Here is a 17,907-nt window from a genome sequence, read left to right as displayed (position 1 = left end):
CCTCGCACCGCCGTCCCGGGCCGCGGCCACCTTCTGCCGGGGACGCCAGAAGTCGGACAGACGCCCCGCCGGGGCCGTACGGGGTGTTCTGGGGCCCGTTTCGCCGCAGGCAGAAAGGCTAGACGAAGCGTAGGTGATGCGAATCGCGGAGGAAGGCCGGACTGACCCTTCAGGCGGGCTCAGGGGTGCAAACCGTGGATGCCTTCAGCTCGCTGTCGTGCTCGCTGGTGTCCAAGACAAATGGCACTTCTCACACCTCCCCGTTCTGCTGAGCTGTATTTCGCCGCCAGGTCCGCTGCCGCCCCTCGGGGTGCTGCTCTGCCAGCTCCCGGCCCCACCCAGCGGTCCCTGGGCTGTGCAGCCAAACCGTCGGGGCCCGGCTGCATACCCGTGCCGCTGCGGTTCAGTCTGAGCCCTTAGCGTAGATATTCCGCTGTTCCCTGCAGGGAGTGGAAACCTAGCAGCAAGGCCTGCATCAAATCTGTCCGAGCTCACCTGCCAGCCCATGCCTACCCTGATCAAGTCAGGATTATTAAAATGTGCAAAGGTTTCCTTTATTTCTGGTCAGAACTCGACAAAACCCCATGGGAAGAGACTGGAGTGAAATGCTGGTAATGGTCAGCGTTCAGATCAGGTGTTATAAGGAACAGAGAAGAGAGGTACCTGGTTTTAAAAGTGGTTAGGAAGAGTCGCTGCATTAGAGGAAGGATAGCTGTTGGAATTTGACTGTATTTCCAGAAACTGCGTTCACTCCCACGGAGCTGGGAGGGGTTATAGGTGGATAAGCAAACAGGACCTTTTTTTTTTGTATTATGCCAACAGTGAAGCTTCCTGATAGACCTTGCCAGTTGTAAACTGCAGCTGCAATTAACATCCTCAAGACAGGCTTGATGACAAGTCATATCCCATGGGTTAGGGCTACTGATTGATCCAACTGCTTTTCAGAACTATTAACCATCACTTCAAAAGCTCTACTGCTGGAGAATTTAAAATAAACTGTGTCTGCCCTTCTTTTCTGGAAGATATTAAAACCTGAGAAAGGTCTGTCTACCAAAATTTGCAGCTGAAGAACTCTAATGCTACTTCGTCTAGCAGCAGATTAAAATTATCACTTAAAGCTGTAAAATAACAGAATGTCTCCATATGCATGTTGCAGTTCTTGTCCCTGTGAGCAGCAGTGTCATCATCCACAGTACTGATTCCTGGAAACTTCAGCTGTTAAATACAGAGGTTATGAGATTTGGGGAGTTGCGAATAGATCATTGATAGCTCTCACCCTTCTGCATACTAAGCCTTAAGTGTCCAAAAAGAAAAGAAAATGACTGGTGTACTGTGTGTGCTTAGCGAGGACATAGCCTTCCCCTCTGCAGTCGGTAGGAGACCATCCTCACGCTTTTCTAGCAGCTAGGCAAGATTTCTATTTTAGAATTTTTCCTGTACTACTTGTAACAAGAAGCCATCTTGTTTTCATTAGTGGAAGACGGTAACTTTCCTAAATCCTGATTATTAATTTTTTTTTATTCTTTCTGATGTACTGCTCAAAAGACAGCTTGGGGTTTTTTCCATTTTGGGTAATGCTTACTGTGCTTGTGAGTTGTATCATCCTACTGCAACTGTAAATTACTGCATGAAAAAGGAAGAACAGCAATGACATAAATAAGAACGGCAGCGAGCTAGTGTGTTTATCCGCCCAGAAGGTAGAATGAGCCACTTTTGGGGTAATTGTGCGTTCACAGATTGTACACTGCAGGGTACTGTGCTAGAAACACTGAGGTTGTAAAGGAGAACTTGCTAGCTGCTGATCGTTTTCTTCCGTAGTTGAAAGACTGGTTGTAGGTGGGTGAAATAGCATGGTAGAAAAGCAAAGCAACTTGCATCAGAATGAGCCTGACTATGGAAATGCTTTCCTCTTTCTTTCTGTTCGGTACAGGTTTAATTCCTTCGCATTCTGTGGCTTTGTCTCTGCTGCACTGGATAATAATGACCTTAAAGGACTGTAAAGTAACAAAGGGAGAAAAAAGTCAAAATCCTTAGTCTTGCATATGTTGAGGTTTCTAGTCTATTAGTGTCTGCGGCCAGCTGCCTTTTTCCGGTAAGGATAAGGTGCTGATGAGAGACTACAGACCTGCAACAGGAAACTCTACATAAAATGGTAGTGCAAATAGCACTGAAGGAGAATAATGCTGCTGGGGAGACTGTAATGGATTATGCTAGGAAATGGTCCTGAAATCATGCCACGCAGTTTTCTTTGAGAGAGAAGTATTAGCAGGGCTGCTCTGAATGTGGCACAGTGTGTTCTAGTGACTGCTGCCGAACCCCACGTTCAGCTCAGCATCACTGAAGTCTGGCAAAGCTTTGGATGACTGAAATGATGAAGGAGCGAAGCTTAAGTGAAGAGCCCTTTTGCCATTAAGTCTTTCCATTTAGTATTTTACTTAACTCATTTTGGAGGTAGGCTTGTAAGACTTTTGCTGAAGAGAATGCTGTGCTACTGTCCAGATACTGACAGTAGCACAGTCTATTCTACGGACTGATAGAATATCTTATCTTGCTGCTGGTTTTTTAAAGAAAAAAAAAGTATGTGAATTTAAATGCTTAGAATTACCATTTTGTGGTACCTACTAGTAGTGTGATAGCTGATGCAGGTTGCTGTTTGAAGTTTGATGTGGGCTCCAGCAAATATTACAGGTATTCTAAAGCACACGAAACATGCGTTATCAGCATTTGAAAATACTATTTTACATATCAATAGTAAAGTTTATGGTGTGCAAAATACAGCAATTGGACAGACTAAACATTTACAGCAAACATACCAAAGACGTAATTTCTTCATAGGTGTACGACAGTATGTTAATAGAATGTAGTCACACTTGCAATGTCCTTAATCTCTTGAGAAATTTAAGGCTGTATGGTGAACCTGTAGAGAGGAAATGATAGTGACTGCTGGGGAGAAGAATGCAGCAAGTATCAAAAGGCTTGTTGATGTGAGACTGGTGACAAAATCACCATCATGTTGAAGTAGGTATAACATTAGTCCCTTGGACTTTGGGAGAGAGGGATGGGAAACCGGCCAGCTGGAATCAAGTGTACAAAACATTGTTCGAGCCTTGGGCAAAAACCACCACAATAAGAACAGGAGTGTAACTGGGCTATCTTATCTTTAGCAGAGAACTGGAAATCCATGATTTTTCACATGCCTTGTATCCTTCTCTTTTGTGAAATGACTTAACATCTGCCATTCACACTGAAGAAGAGAATTGCTGCCAAATGCCAGAGGAGATTTGGCATTTATGTCATTACTTAGCTTCAGTATTCTTCTGAACTTGAAAAACCAGTAAAGGAACGTTAAAACAGGAAAATTTGGTTATCAGTTTAAATGTAGGATTTGCGCGTCTTTTACTGGCGCAAAAGCAGTATCAGCAATACAATTAGATTAATTATTTAGGTAGCTGGCAGTATTTGGTTTAAATAAATTTGCTGATTGCACTGACAGAGGGGAGCATGTTTATCTGGAATGTTTCAAAAATGATGTAGGTATTAATGAGTAAATGTGGGTTGTAATACTTTGATATAGATAGTAGTGAAAGAGTTACAGCAAAAATAATTCTACTAATCAGCTCAACTGTATGTTTTTAGTAGCTCCTTATAGCCACAATGGCAACGTCATCTGAAGAAGTGTTACTGATTGTAAAGAAGGTACGTCAGAAGAAGCAGGATGGAGCTCTCTACCTTATGGCTGAAAGGATAGCATGGGCACCTGAAGGCAAAGACCGATTCACAGTCAGCCATATGTATGCAGATATAAAATGTAAGTGAACACTTTTCCTATTCTAGCTTCAGTAAGCAGTATTTTGATAAACATTTAAATACAACCCAAAGCTTATTTGCTATAAAACACTAGTAGGTAGATTAGGAAGGTTGCAAGGGTCTGGAGCTTTGACTAGGTTATTCTGTGTAGCGGCAGAGATCAGGAGCGTGGTGAAGTATCACCAGTTTATTAAGGATGCTACTGCAGAACTTCTGTAGTGTTCAGATGTTTAAGTTATACTGCATTTGCTATTAACTTTTGATAAACTTCTGCAATAAATTGAACAGAAAAATAATCTATGCCATAGGCTTGTGGAGGGAAGGGTGGGAGAAGGGTTGAGGAAGAGTATAGGATTTTCAGGGTCTAACACAGAAACTATCTGGCATGTCATCTGTTAAACTATGCATCTAAAGCTGTTTCAATTTTCCTATAAAATGAACCTAGCTGTTTTATTTTCATCCAACAGACCATAGCTTCAGAAGTGCTAGCTTCTGTAGTTTGGCCTAACTGGTAACATTCCGAATAAGCATTTGCTGTTGCAATAGCAGAGTACTTGCAAGTCAAAACTGAACAGTAAATGTCTATAGCATGCTGCCTTTCTGGCTCCAATTAGTGCTCATATTCCATGTGCTGTAATGCCAAAGAAGGAATAAAAAGAAAGTTGTATGCGTCACTTGGTAAAGGTTTAGTGATTATTGCTGTTTAAAGTCACATACAAGTACTGCAGCATGATCAAAAGTGTGTGTGATGAATCAGAACTAATATGCTGTTTTCTTAAATACGAATGTGATAAGGAGTTTAAAAGCTCTGTTGACCTATAATAATCAACTTCGTGAAGGTTTTATTTAGCTATTTGCTTATACTTAAGCAGCTTATATTTTAAATATTTACGTGTATAGGCATTGAAGTCTTTAACTCAGAAGACAGAATCTCTTTTTTGTCATCTAAAATTTAAAAGAAAGGGGGGGAGGTATTTGTAAATTTGTAATAGAGATGATGATTTAGTGGTGACATCTGGTTCCTGTCTCCCACTTGCACTGGAGGAAGGGGTAAGATTCAAAGTTAGGTTAGGGCCATTTGCAGTGCTACACTGAAGTCAATATAGCACAGCAGTCCGTAAACGTAGTTGTTCTAGCCTCTGTTCCCTCTGGTTATGAGAAAGGAAGCAGGAGTTAGGTTTTTCTTATGAGTCATGAGGGTGTAATAGCACCTTGGAGGCATTGGTGATCGACTTTGGGAGTACTAACGGCTAAATGTGGTTACCGCACCACTTGAAACCAGCATACCTTTGCTGTCAACAGACATGCTGTTCCCCCACCCTGCATCTGCTCTCTTACCGCTTTTCTTCTGTGGGAACTGGTCCAGCTGGAAAAACAAAAGGGGGTTACTTTTCAGTGGGTCAGTTCCTTGGTTCAGTTTGCTGCACAAACGCTAACACTAGTACAAGAAAGGCAGCAGGAAGAAGTGGAAAGGGGGAATGAGGTTGTCACCTTTCAGCAGCAGCCTGGATTGGTACCAGGTTAAAGTGTCCAGGTGATGACAGTCTAATTTGCAGAAGTTTTCTAATGGAGGATGTGGGGAATGCAAAGATGAATCAGGGCTCCTGAGCAGTAGCTGAAGGATACTGAGCAATAGGCCACTGGTGTCCATGTCTTGTGTTTTAGAGAGAACAAGGTGCAGGGTTCAAACTAATTTAAGGGGAATACTGTCTGTTCCACTTTCATGGCTGGAATTCACACACAGGATAATGGTATTTAATTGGATGATGAGGATAACTGCCTATAAGCAAATACTCTAGGGAAGAGAGTTTCTTCTATAAGCTTACTGTCTGTTCCTAATTAATACTCTCTGTGTAATCTAGGCCAGAAAATCAGTCCAGAAGGTAAAGCTAAAATTCAGCTTCAGCTAGTATTGCATGCAGGGGACACAACCAACTTTCACTTCTCCAATGAAAGCACAGCAGTGAAGGAGCGAGATGCAGTAAAGGATCTTCTTCAACAACTGTTGCCCAAGTTCAAAAGGAAAGCTAATAAAGAACTTGAGGAGAAGAACAGGTAAAGGGAAGGGAGCCTTAAAGTTTTTTTTGGGTTTTTTTTTTTAATTGTTACCTAACTATAGTGTACTTATGTTAACAGTTGTTGTTATTGCAACATCGTTAGTGATATGGCATTTGTTTCCCTAGTAAAAATCTCTCCGCTTTCAATTTAGAGGCAGTTCCTCGAGACTTACATAACTGTAACATGTTGAGACTATACTTGTGTTCTCAGTGACATGTTCTTGAGGTGTAAAGGCAGCTAGCCCAGCTGCCACCCAGTCTTTGTTATCCATGGCTATGAGATGAAAGCACCCAACTGGCAGTCTGTCTCTTTAGTCTGCTTGAGTATATATTTATCAGTTAGAAAAGCTGCTTGAAAGATTTCTTTCTTTTTTTCTTTTCCAGAAGTTCTCACCTTCCTTGATTTGTGATTCCCACCCCCCTGTATAACCTCTTCCCCCTCAAATCTTCTTTTCTGGTGTTTTATATACTCTACTAAATTGCTAGGTATTTTCATGCATCTCACTTGAGATGCAGTAGTTTGTTATTTGGCATGCAGGATGTTTATTCTAAAAAATGTTTTGAGAAGACGTTCAGGACCTAAGTCCTTTTCCCAAAAGGACTTTTAAGATACGCTTCCGTTCCTTTAAAATGCTTGTGTTAAACCAGTCCTTGTGGCCATAGAGCACCCTTCTCTGCATCTCCCCAGATGAGTTTCACTTCATTCTAGCATCTGCTGTGAATCCTGTATCTACTAGCGTCCGTTTCCAAAGACTGTTCTAGCTTTGAACTTAGGTAAGTTAAAGCTAGATTTTTCAAAACATAGGAGCATTGCCTCATTGGGCAGATCAGATCTTTACAAGGAGATTTCCCAGCAGAAGGGCAAAAGAACTTGTGCTGGAGCTCCGACACATCCAGGATTAACTGGTTCCAGTACTGCAGCGACCACTAGGGTCTACAGCAGTGCAGACTGCTTTGGCACTATTACCATACTAGTTTCGTTATGCTACATGCCTTATTTCTAACAGTATTAATACTGAGTACCTGGGCAGTCTTAGCTCTGAATCTTTGTATCCTTAAATGGAGCGTTACAGTATTATGCCATGCGGCATTAAGAGCTTTTCTAGTTAGAGAAAAGCCAGAATCTCTGCACATGCTCAGTCATAGTCTGTTCTTTTGATGATTAGAAGTCCAAGTCTAGTGATGGGGCTTCGTTAGTTTGATTTGCAACAGATGAGGCAAAAAAGTTTCAACCTGTTCTGGAAGGGTACTACATCCAGAGTCCCTGCGGCACTTCCTCCATTTATTGATATGTGGGGGTCAGGTATGTACCAAAATTCCAAGTTTTAATGAAATAATTAGAATAACAGACTGCTTCCTGCTGCACTAATTTGTAAGAATTGCCACTAATCTATATTTGTACCAGCAAGAAAAACTGGAAAAACCTTGGTGGTTAAAACATAATAGGGATGTCCTGCCCCAAAGTTTTCACTTCCACCTCATCCTACTTCATCCTTAGAGCAGCTACAGATTTTCATTCAGTCCAGATTGCAGTTTATCCGTATTCTTCTCTAGACCACGTACTATGTATTCGTAAGATTCCTATTTTTTTTTTTGTTTGCAAATGATCAAGACCCTGAGGTACATGCTAAAGATTGTTGAGGTTATTGGCTGACTGTGAACACGCACGCACGTCTCCCTGAAAATAGCCTAGTGGGTTTCAAATTAGGTACACAGCTGTATGAAAAGCTGCTTAAACATGAATTAACTGAAGTTTCAGGTGCATAAATTCTTTGCATTTTGGATAGTAAAGGTGATACTTGATATTTGGATGATAACTTTTGTAAACATTATTCCCTGGTAGAAGTAGTGACACTGAATGTTTCTGTAGCACTTGTGCTGCGTGTGATAGTTCAGGGATGAAGATCCTACTGTCACCAACAGAAACATAAATGAACAAACAACTCAGGGTAATGTGTGTTTTAAGGTATCTTATCCCACACATATTTTGTAATCTGTACTCTTGCACTAGAATAGAGACCTGTAACTACTGAATTTTAAGATCTTAAACAAGAATTGGATAGCAGTGAAATTTCTTTTTTTCCCCCCATAAGACCTTTGTAATGGAAGTTCAGGAAAACTCATTGTGCTTTTACAGTTCAGGAGACTCCAGTCCTGGATGTGCAAAGACACAAGAGCACCACAGAATATTTTAGGACCCATTTTAATCCCACATAACTTTTTCTTAGGCATTGTTCTCTAGCACTTAATGCTACTCCTTAAACGTTTTTTATTCCTTTCTTAAGTCTTTTGAGACAAATATAGCTATTGAGGTTGGTTATTTACACAATCTTGTTAAGAAACGCACAGCATTTTGAAAGAAAGAAAAGTTGGTTTCTGTTCCTTTTGTGAACTCATGTTAGTTATGGAAATCCTAGTGATTTATTCTGCAGCGTTTCAATTCTATTCAATACATTCTTTTACCAGAATGCTGCAAGAAGATCCTGTTTTGTTTCAGCTCTATAAAGACCTTGTTGTGAGCCAAGTAATCAGTGCTGAAGAATTCTGGGCCAACCGTTTAAGCCTGAATGCAGGGGATAATTCTACAGCACCTAGTAAGCAGGATGTGGGCATCTCTGCAGCATTTCTGGTACGTTGAACCTCTAACTTAAAGGACTTGAGAGCAAACAAATTGGGGAAAGTGAGAGTTCTGCCCGTGTACTTTATTCCCATATACTTTAATGTTGTTCTTTCCTGGTTCCTCAACTTAACATCTCTCCGCATGTTAGACTATTGCGAGCGTGAAGGAGAAAGAAGAAAAGTAAAGCGTTTATGCAAATCTGCAACCTCAAAATTTTTTCAATTTAAGATGCCCAATTTGACCTTTAAATTGAAAATAGGCAGATGTTGTTTATACTGGTGCTCTGCCTTCTGTAAAACAGGAATAATGGTGGACTTACAGTCACTAGATTACAGTGTATTAACTCAAAAAGAATATCTGTTGCAGTATTGACATGCATAAATGAAGCTGCAAAAACTTTCCACAAAAGGTTTTATTCCCTCCCCAATTTTTTTTAAACCAGTACATGCTTTCAGCTACTTGATACTGAGATGCTTTTAGCGTATAAGGAAATAAGGTGTAAGAGCCATAAAGCCTTTTTTGCCACTTCATTATCATCACTGATTATTCACTAGCTGAATTGTTGAATGAACAACAAAAGATTAGGCATATACAGTAAACGTGTCTATTTTTACTTTGAAACAAGAATATATTAAACTAAGTATACCTTCTTTTGACTGATGGAGTGGTATTTGGTTTTCATCTTCTAAAGCTTACAGTCTTACTTGTTGAATCATCCCTTAAATGGCAAGTATAATACAGTAATTAATGCATGCTCTTTCATTTCTCATTCTAAAAATAGTATTTATGATCAAATATGCTATGGATTATTGGAGGAAGAAGATTATTTTATCTGCAGCAGAATTTGATTGTAAGATGGCAGGTTTTTTCCTTCTCCAGTTACAGAAGGCATTCAGACATGACTGTTTTTCCTCCCTGTATGCTTTTTCTTAGGCTGATGTACGGCCTCAGACAGATGGCTGCAATGGTCTGAGGTATAATTTGACTTCAGATATCATTGAATCCATATTTCGAACGTATCCTGCAGGTAAGAATAGTGCTTTACATAACAAATACATGCATTTAAGATTTGTTTTTTACTGTGGGAAAACTAGAATGTTATCCTGAGCCTGGAAGTATAAAGGACCATAACTTCAGTCTTCTGGATGATTTTCCCTGCCTCGTTTGAGGGATGGGAAGAAGCATGTGTTAAAACATGCTTTTGAAATGAAAACTTGATTTTTTTTGAAATGAAAACATTTTAATTAAAAAAAAAAAAAGGTCAACGCAACAAGTTGTGAGTAGATGTTTGGTTCCCATGATACCCTCCTACTCAGCATTTCAATTGTTATTTTTCATTAAATCACCGTTGGGAGGAAAAGAATCTGATTTCCATTGTTCCCCTGCACTATATTGAACACTGACACTGGTTCGTTTTGGCCCCAGGTTAAAAAGACTAGATCCATTCTGAGAAAAACTAGAACTCTGGCAAATCAGTCTTCTTGTGTGTGTGCAATTCAAATTAGAGTATTCAGACCGCTGTTACGTGCATTTCTTTTCAAAGCATTAGCTAGCATTGCAGGGCATAAAGGAGCACCTGTTTGCTCATGCTTAACTACTGCATTCCCTTACATTTAATTGGCATGAATGAAGGCAGCATTAGACAGAAAGCAAGGAAGCAAGCAAGGAAATTTTAGCATAAAAATACCATATTAAGATTTGCAGAACAGTTTGTAATCATTATGGTTTTTGTTCACAGTAAAAATGAAATATGCAGAAAATGTTCCACATAACATGACCGAGAGGGAATTCTGGACACGATTTTTTCAGTCTCATTATTTCCATCGGGACAGGCTCAATACAGGCTCAAAAGACCTCTTTGCGGAATGTGCCAAACTGGATGAAAAAGGTAAGCTTTTTGACTTTGTTTCTGCAGTAGGCTGCTACAGTCTTAGCTATATCATAGAGCACAACACTGAAGAGGTATATCTAGTAAACCTAGCAAAGCTGAAGTCAAAAGTTTTCTTACGTCCATTTACTGCGCATCTTGTTTGTTGAACTGTAAAGTGAAAGCTACAGATTGTCATTGAAAATTAGCTATCACTTTGCTATTCTTAGCATGTCTGATAGTGAATTAGCCTTTGGAAAGTGGTAGCCTAGAAATACTCTTTATTACAACTCATGCAACAGTAAATCTGTGATAAATTCCATAATACGCTATCATGCTAGATCGATTATGCTCTGCCATCAGTCACTATGGAATAATTTTCTTTACATAAGGCTTCGTTTTGTGGTACGTGCACAATTTGTAACAGGTATAGCTTTTGTTATAGATTAGTTTCTAGTAATAGACAAATATGGATCCTGTTTAAGATTTTCCAGAGGAGTTGCCATCCCTGTTCTCTGTCAACCTTTTTAATGTGAAATCTTAAAATATTACCTGCCTTAAATTTTTATTGAACTTTTGAGGTAGGTTTATGATGATACAGAAATGTGGAGAGTTGAGATCACTTAACACCATTCCTTAATACGTATTCTGACTAATGAAGGCATTCTATTAGGAATCCACAACCTTCACAAGTAAAAGCTATCACCAGATATAAATTACCATTCTACCCAAGGCAGGGCAGCAAAACAGTGCCAAAATTAGAAGAAACACACAATTAAAGCTTCCCAGTTTCCACTAATACAACTAATATAACTGCATCTTCGATTATTTTTCTTTTTTACCAAACAGTATTCAGTGATGTGTAGAAGTTGATAAAAACTGTGCTAATTAGCAGGACAATTTTTACAATAACTTTCCAAGTTTATTGCTTATTTTAAATGGAACTTTGAAAAGGGTTGAAAGTTTTAGTCACAGCGATACTTGGGCATCTGCAGAACCTTTGTCTTCTCCTTTTAAAGGTTAAATATAATCTAATAATTCCACAATTATTTCTGTTTGCTTAGATACAGTTTTTCATGTTTTTTTTCTTTGTTTCATACAGGGTTAAAAACAATGGTGTCTCAAGGAGTAAAAAACCCTCTCATAGATTTAACAGCTTTGGAAGATAAAACATTAGATGAAGTAAGTAGTTGGCAAAAAAAAAACCCAAAACCAAACCATCCCCCCCTTAGTTTCATTTAAGGAGAAAGTGGGTCTTTTTCCTGTTAAAATAACTACAAATGCTAATTCTAAAACACATCACCTACTAGGCTGCTGCAGTGGTTGGGTAGTCAACGTTTACAGTCATATGTGTGTAAAGAAATGGAGACTGTGCCCATGGACCTATATGTCTGCCTTAGTGTGCTGGGTATAAAAGCAGGAGTTCCCCTTTTTAAAGAATTATTATTTCACTTGGATGGCTTTTTTATCTAAAGCGGACTCTCTGGTTTCTTCCTACCTTTTAGAGGCTGTGACAATGTACAGAAGAGTAGCACAAAACAAGAAAAAGTCTTTGCATTTGTTCTCACTTTGAACATTGCTGTTTGTTTGATTCAGCTTAATTTTAAGGACACTTTATACAGTTTTCTTTGTTTAGCTTTAAATACCATGTTTTGCTAAAAATCTGACTACCTTAAACTATTACCTGCCTCCAAGTACAAATTAAAACAATTGTTATAAATGGTGTACCATAATGTGAAATAACTTAAAGGTACACTTTTCTGCAGTTGATTTAACTTAAACTTTTGAGTTGTAATTAATAATGATGCTGCATTTCTAAGTTTTCAGGTTTGGGGTTTTTTTGTAAGAGTTGTACAAAGCTACCAACCTGAAACTGAACTAGGAGTTTAGGACAGGTACTGCCCTAGTTTGCTTTTGAGGCTGGTGAACTGCAAGCATGAAACTGAGCATGGGGTAAAGTGAGTTGCCTTCAGCCACCTGGTAACTGGGGAACACTGCCAACATTAAGGCTTGAGGTTTTTTGAATTCCTAGTGGTATCACATCCTCCTGACAGGTGTCATTTAGCCTGTGGGCTGCTGGTGTCCCACAAGATGTTAAAAAGAGGTCAGTAAAACAATTGCTAGCTCTTACTTGCTATTAATGCCTGTCTGTTTGGACAGGTGATCCTTAATTTTTTTTTTTAAGCTAGTTCTGGTTTTACTTATAACAGATCATGGTCTTATAAAACTATCTGTTTAAGAATTTTTTTCTTGTCTCAGACACCTCTAAACTGCCAAGTGTTAGCAGAATAAAATAGTCTATGGAGACTTTTCAAAGTACATAAAATGATGGTGGGGGCAAGGTAGGAAAATACTGCTTCGGATGATGACGCAGTATCAGTCAGTAAAGTTCAGAGGCGGTGGCATGCAGGCTTCCTGACTCAATGGAAAACAGAGAATCTCCCTTCTGGTTTTGGGGCAGGAGGTAGCTAATGTTGTTTTCTTTGTAGGGCTATGGTGTTGCTTCTGTGGCCTCTACATCAAATGCCTCAAAATCCGCTAGAGAAAGTAGCAATGCTGCCATTATAAAACGCTTTAATCATCATAGTGCCATGGTCCTTGCAGCTGGTCTCAGGAAACAGTAAGTTTCGATGCTGTGTAAAAGCTTTTTTGTAACAAATTCTAAGGCATTTCCAAAACAAAAATATATCTTCAATTACTCATCCAACCTTTTTTTTTATGAATGAGGTATTTTGCTCCAGAAATGAAAATACCTTTAGGTTCCATTTTACTTTATAAAAGTTCTTCAGAGCTGTCTGAGATGACAAATGCTATTTTTAGATGAGTTATCATACAAAGCAGATGAAAAAAGAAAGGCTGTTTCTGCTTTCGTTCTCTAGCCCTGGTGAAGGCTGCAGAAGTAGTATTCTGTTTGCTGTGTGGAGGTGAGGTCTGGTGCAGGGAGTTCCTATTGCCTGCCTTCCAGGAGCAGGTCTGCTGGGGCTTCCTGTAGTGGGGTGCATGGACATAAGTAAATGAGGAAGCAAAAGAACAGTGTGGCATGGGTGGGTCAGATGAAAGATTCCTCCAGTGCAGTATCCTGCCCCTGACCAAAAAAATGTATCAGATGGTTACATATATTTACAGTAAACTTCACAAATGAAACTTCTTAAAAGAGGCATGAAGTGGGTTTGTGAAGTCTGCTTTACAACTGGTTTATAGACAACCACTCTACCCAAATTGTACCGACTTTACCTGTGAGAGATCTTAATTAAATACTTTCTTCTGCATAGCTGGGCTCCCTCATGTTCTTCTGTCTTGCACAAATCGAACAGTGGACCTTAAACAATCTCTTCTGGGTAATGTGTGTTTCTGTTTCTTGGTTCAGAAAGAGACAAAACAATAGCTCTCATTCTGAAACAGCAGTGGCTCCTGTAGCTGTGCTAATACCTGGTTGGCATAAGTGTGTATGCAAAGTGTTTCTAATTTAGGTGTGATTTGTTGTGTCCCACTTGCATTGTGGGCATGCTGCTATTTCTGAAGAGAGGGAGTAGCACCCTCCCCTGCTGTTGAATTTCCCCCTTGACAAACAGGGTTATTTGAGGAGTTGGTTCCTCCTATCTAGACCAACTTCTAGAAATGAAGACATAAGGGGAAAAAAGTTGATATACAGTATGTGAACATGCATATAAAATTTTTGAAACAGATGTATTTACTTTGCCTCTAGCTTGTATCTTAAGTTTCCTGTGAGGTGAATTCTTCTTAATGCTGTTTCTCTATTTTAAGAGAAGCACAAAATGACCATTACAGTGAGACCAGCAGTACGGATGGAAACTCCAGGGATTCAGATTTCTTTCAACCACCAATGAAAAAGGTATAAAGTTAGCTGATGCAATTCTAGTTGAACAGAACTGGAAGGTCTGTCTCTCAAAAGATCGCTGAAGGTTCCTTACTTGTTTTATGACACATCTAACGTGACACTTATTTAGCTTTGCTTAGAAGTATATAGAGTAAGAACCTGAGGGCCTGTAAGAAGCTTTGTACCTCTGTTAGTAAACACAAATAAATTACACCTTGAAGTATTGTTCTGTTTATCTCTTCAATAGTGCCAATGAAAATAAATTTCCAACATGCTTCTGATTGGACCCAGAAATCTGGTTCTTTCCATTCAGTGCAGTTCTATTCCCCCCCCCCCTTTTTTTTTTCCAAATGCCTGAAAACTTATAGAGAACATCCATCTGAAAGGGATATTGGTGTTCAAGCACCAATATTAACCTATCGAGTGTATTGTTTGTAGAGGGGATGATTAAACTGGTACATGGCAGCCTTCATCTTAAGGTCAGAAGCTGAAGTGAGGTTAAACTGAAAGCATGGTGACCTGGTGCATTGAAATAGAGGATAACAGTCTGTTTTAGACTAACCATAGCAGCTCACAAAGTAGAAAAGAATACTGTAATTGCTGCAAAACTGAACTGAATACTCTTGCTAGAATTGACAGCCTAAATAGAAAATGCCAGGGGGACTCAAAACCTGCATATATTGTGAGAACAGGTTGTAGCGTACATGTGGTGTTAAATGTTGAGTTAGTCAACAGCTTTGACTTTCCTGAAAGCTGCAATTTTTACTGGGGAGTAAACGATATACCAGGACTGGAATAAGTGTGGTGAAAAGAGGAGTGAAAGAGTAGCATAAGAGTAGGAGACTTCAAAAGTAGTTTTCTCATTGTACAAATCTGGTATCACTGTACTGTTACCTCTCATTGCTAATGCTCTAGCTCTACTGTCACCAAATTGCTTGGGTAACTATTATGGTTTTAGTCTTACACTCTTGTATGCCAGCTATTAAATCATTACTATTTCTGCTAATCTGGAGATAGATGGACATGAATAGAGAGCACAAAGAATGATCTATGCGTAGCAGACCACTTCTTGGAAGTAGCAGGGACTGCAAGTTTTGGCCAGAATCTGCAGAAAAAGTGGTAGTGCCGAGACTCCCAAATCGCACACTTTAAACAATATTGGGCACTGCTCCCTCTGGAGGGTAGACATGAACCATTCCACACTTCCGTTTTATTTAAGGTTTTAGTAACCCTTCCGCTCAAACTCGGTGAACTGGAAAAAAGCACTAGATGCATTGAATTGTGTCCTCATGAATAATGTGTATAATTATTTGGCTTATTTTAGGTGAAACTGCAGGAGTCCATTGAATATGAAGATTTAGCAAAGAATAATAGCATTAAAACTATTGCACTAAACTTAAAGAAGTCTGATAGGTAAGTTAAAGTATGCACGGCTATTTCAGCATATTCAATCTAGCAGCGCTCTCATCACAGCCTGCACAGAATCAGCTGATTTAGTCTGTACTGTGTCACACTCAAGTGTATTTAGGCTAAGTTTAGAAACCTAATATGAGTTCCTGCATAAACCAACTTCCAAGTAATTCCCATTTAAATTTGTATTTTGATTTCATCTTGCTTTTCAGCAAGTTAAGTTGCTGTAAGCCTACTTGAAGGGCGTTGACACGTAATTTCTGTGAAAGTCTAACAGACCTGTATTCACAGTTCAGCACTTTGTTGCAGCTTACAGTGGGAACATGTGTGTGTTACATATGAAAATATATACAATTCCAAGGAAGATCCACTCCCAGGCAAAAAAAGTGCGATCAGGATAGTTTGGACTGCTCACTGGTCTAATATTTTTCTAGTAATAGTCCTCTTGTTTTCTAGACTTTTGAGTTTGAGAACCATAGATGTAAATTCAGAAAATAAGTGATACCACAGGAAACAGAACAGTTCCAAATGTGCACCTAACTTCATTTAGCTTAGTTTCAATCAAAAGTGGTGTGAATTCCTCCCTTCTAATGATATTCCCAGAACTAGGTGGCACAGGTAGTTTTTCATTAGCAAAATGATGCTCGCAGATTCAACAACAGAAGCTCTTCTCTTATTCTGCTGCCATACCATTCCAAACCCAACCTCTTCCTCTGTGGCAATGTACTTTAGTTTATCAATAAATAAGATTTAGGTGGTAGCATCAACAGTTGCAAAGCATCTAAAATTGGAAACATTTGAAGAACTGTCCACTGAGTTTGGCCTCTGTTTTACCAACACTCCTACTAATACACTTTTCTCTTTCCTTTTCTCACCTCACAGGTATTATCATGGTCCAACTCCAATTCAATCACAGCAATATGCAACCAGTCAGGATATAATTAATTCTTTTCATAGTATTAGGCAAGAAATGGAGGCATATGTACCCAAACTAACTCAGGTATGGAAGAATACTGACAAAAATTCCCTTCTTGATGTTAGCATCTTGCTTTCTGTTAGCATCTTGCTTTCTGTATAATTTTGTGTCTCGTCTCTACTGGAATTTTAATTTTTCAGGGTAAGCTTAATTATCTCCAATAGTTTTATGTTACTCAATTTATTTTACAGCTTTAGGCGATACCTTTTGAGCTATTGTGTTTAAAATCTAAACAATAGGAAACTGAGTCATCGCTGATACTCAAGTTATATTCTACTGTTACCATGTTCTTTTGAGGAAATGGTAAAGGTATAAAGTAGTAAAGCAGGACAGTCATGCAACATGAAGCACAGGCCAATATTATTGATCCCACCCCCTGAAATTTAGGATGTAACAGTCTTAGGAGGTTATAGTAAGCCGGTTTATAACTGAATAGGTCTTTCGCTCCTAAATGCACTTATGTAGGATGTAGATCTCACTGTGGGCTGCACAGAAGCTCTGTCCTGGCAACTGGAGGGCAGCATAGCCATGTAGCCAATCCAATCTCCCCAGCCCGTATCTGAACTTCCTCTATTAGTAAACCTAGATTTGGCCCTAAGTAAAGCAGTCACAACTGTCAATGTGTCACATTTCTGTATAGTAATTCTCTGTCTCATTTCAAAGTAGCTGCACAGCCAGTTCAAGTACTAGGTAAAGAAAAGGTTTGTTTGTCTGTAATTGGAGAGCTTTCACTGAAAACATGAGCTATAGCACTTAAAGGCACTGTGTCTAATTCTGGAGAAGAGCAAACTGTTCATCAGAACTTCCGTTGTATCTGCTCAACTGTATCTTTGCCATTAGAGTTCAAATACAACTGATTTTAAAAAGATTTTGTTGTAAAAAGTGATCTGAAGTACTTGTTCCTTCTCTCCCTTCAGGTTCTTTCAAGTGGTGATGCTACTAGCACTATTGCAGTCCTGTCACCTGGAGGAGCACTTATGCAGGGTGGAACACAGCAAGCCATAAACCGTAAGGATTTAGGATGTATAATACTTTAATCGTATCTTATTGCATTATACAGCAGTACCTGGCTTGCTGTTTTATCTTCTTCTTAGAATATATGTTACAGTGATAAAGGAAATTATGGAAACATGTAGCTGGAGTAAAACTGGGTTACAGCAACAAAACAAAAGCAACAACTCAGCCACACCATGAGGGTGGTACTAGCTACACCAGTGCTGAGGCAAGTGAATGAGAGAAAATTTTACAGAGCAAGTGATGAAGGATGCACTTGATACTAAGTCCTCTTACAGATAATGGATTTTGCTTGTTCAGTGTTTCTCTTTTCTGATG

The 17,907-nt window shown here is 39.3% G+C and overlaps 1 protein-coding gene across 1 annotated transcript in view; it reads left to right on the top strand.

The window, feature by feature from the left end:
- Window positions 1-3,644: 3,644 nt before the first annotated feature.
- GTF2H1 (general transcription factor IIH, polypeptide 1, 62kDa) overlaps window positions 3,645-17,907 on the top strand; it is a 19,931-nt gene continuing 5,668 nt past the window's right edge. Inside the window, exons 1-11 of the mRNA XM_009328541.1 lie at window positions 3,645-3,808; window positions 5,670-5,862; window positions 8,331-8,493; window positions 9,418-9,511; window positions 10,223-10,372; window positions 11,454-11,533; window positions 12,841-12,971; window positions 14,117-14,204; window positions 15,514-15,602; window positions 16,482-16,599; window positions 17,493-17,583. Of these exons, the coding sequence (XP_009326816.1) occupies window positions 3,655-3,808; window positions 5,670-5,862; window positions 8,331-8,493; window positions 9,418-9,511; window positions 10,223-10,372; window positions 11,454-11,533; window positions 12,841-12,971; window positions 14,117-14,204; window positions 15,514-15,602; window positions 16,482-16,599; window positions 17,493-17,583 (1,351 nt within the window). The 5' untranslated portion in view covers window positions 3,645-3,654. The remainder of the gene's footprint in view (window positions 3,809-5,669; window positions 5,863-8,330; window positions 8,494-9,417; window positions 9,512-10,222; window positions 10,373-11,453; window positions 11,534-12,840; window positions 12,972-14,116; window positions 14,205-15,513; window positions 15,603-16,481; window positions 16,600-17,492; window positions 17,584-17,907) is intronic.

This window comes from Pygoscelis adeliae, unplaced genomic scaffold (assembly GCF_000699105.1).
Source record: "Pygoscelis adeliae isolate BGI_AS28 unplaced genomic scaffold, ASM69910v1 Scaffold166, whole genome shotgun sequence".
In the NCBI taxonomy this organism is placed as follows: domain Eukaryota; kingdom Metazoa; phylum Chordata; class Aves; order Sphenisciformes; family Spheniscidae; genus Pygoscelis; species Pygoscelis adeliae.
The sequence above is the reverse complement of the archived record's forward strand: the minus strand, read 5'-3'. Positions and strand labels throughout refer to the sequence as shown.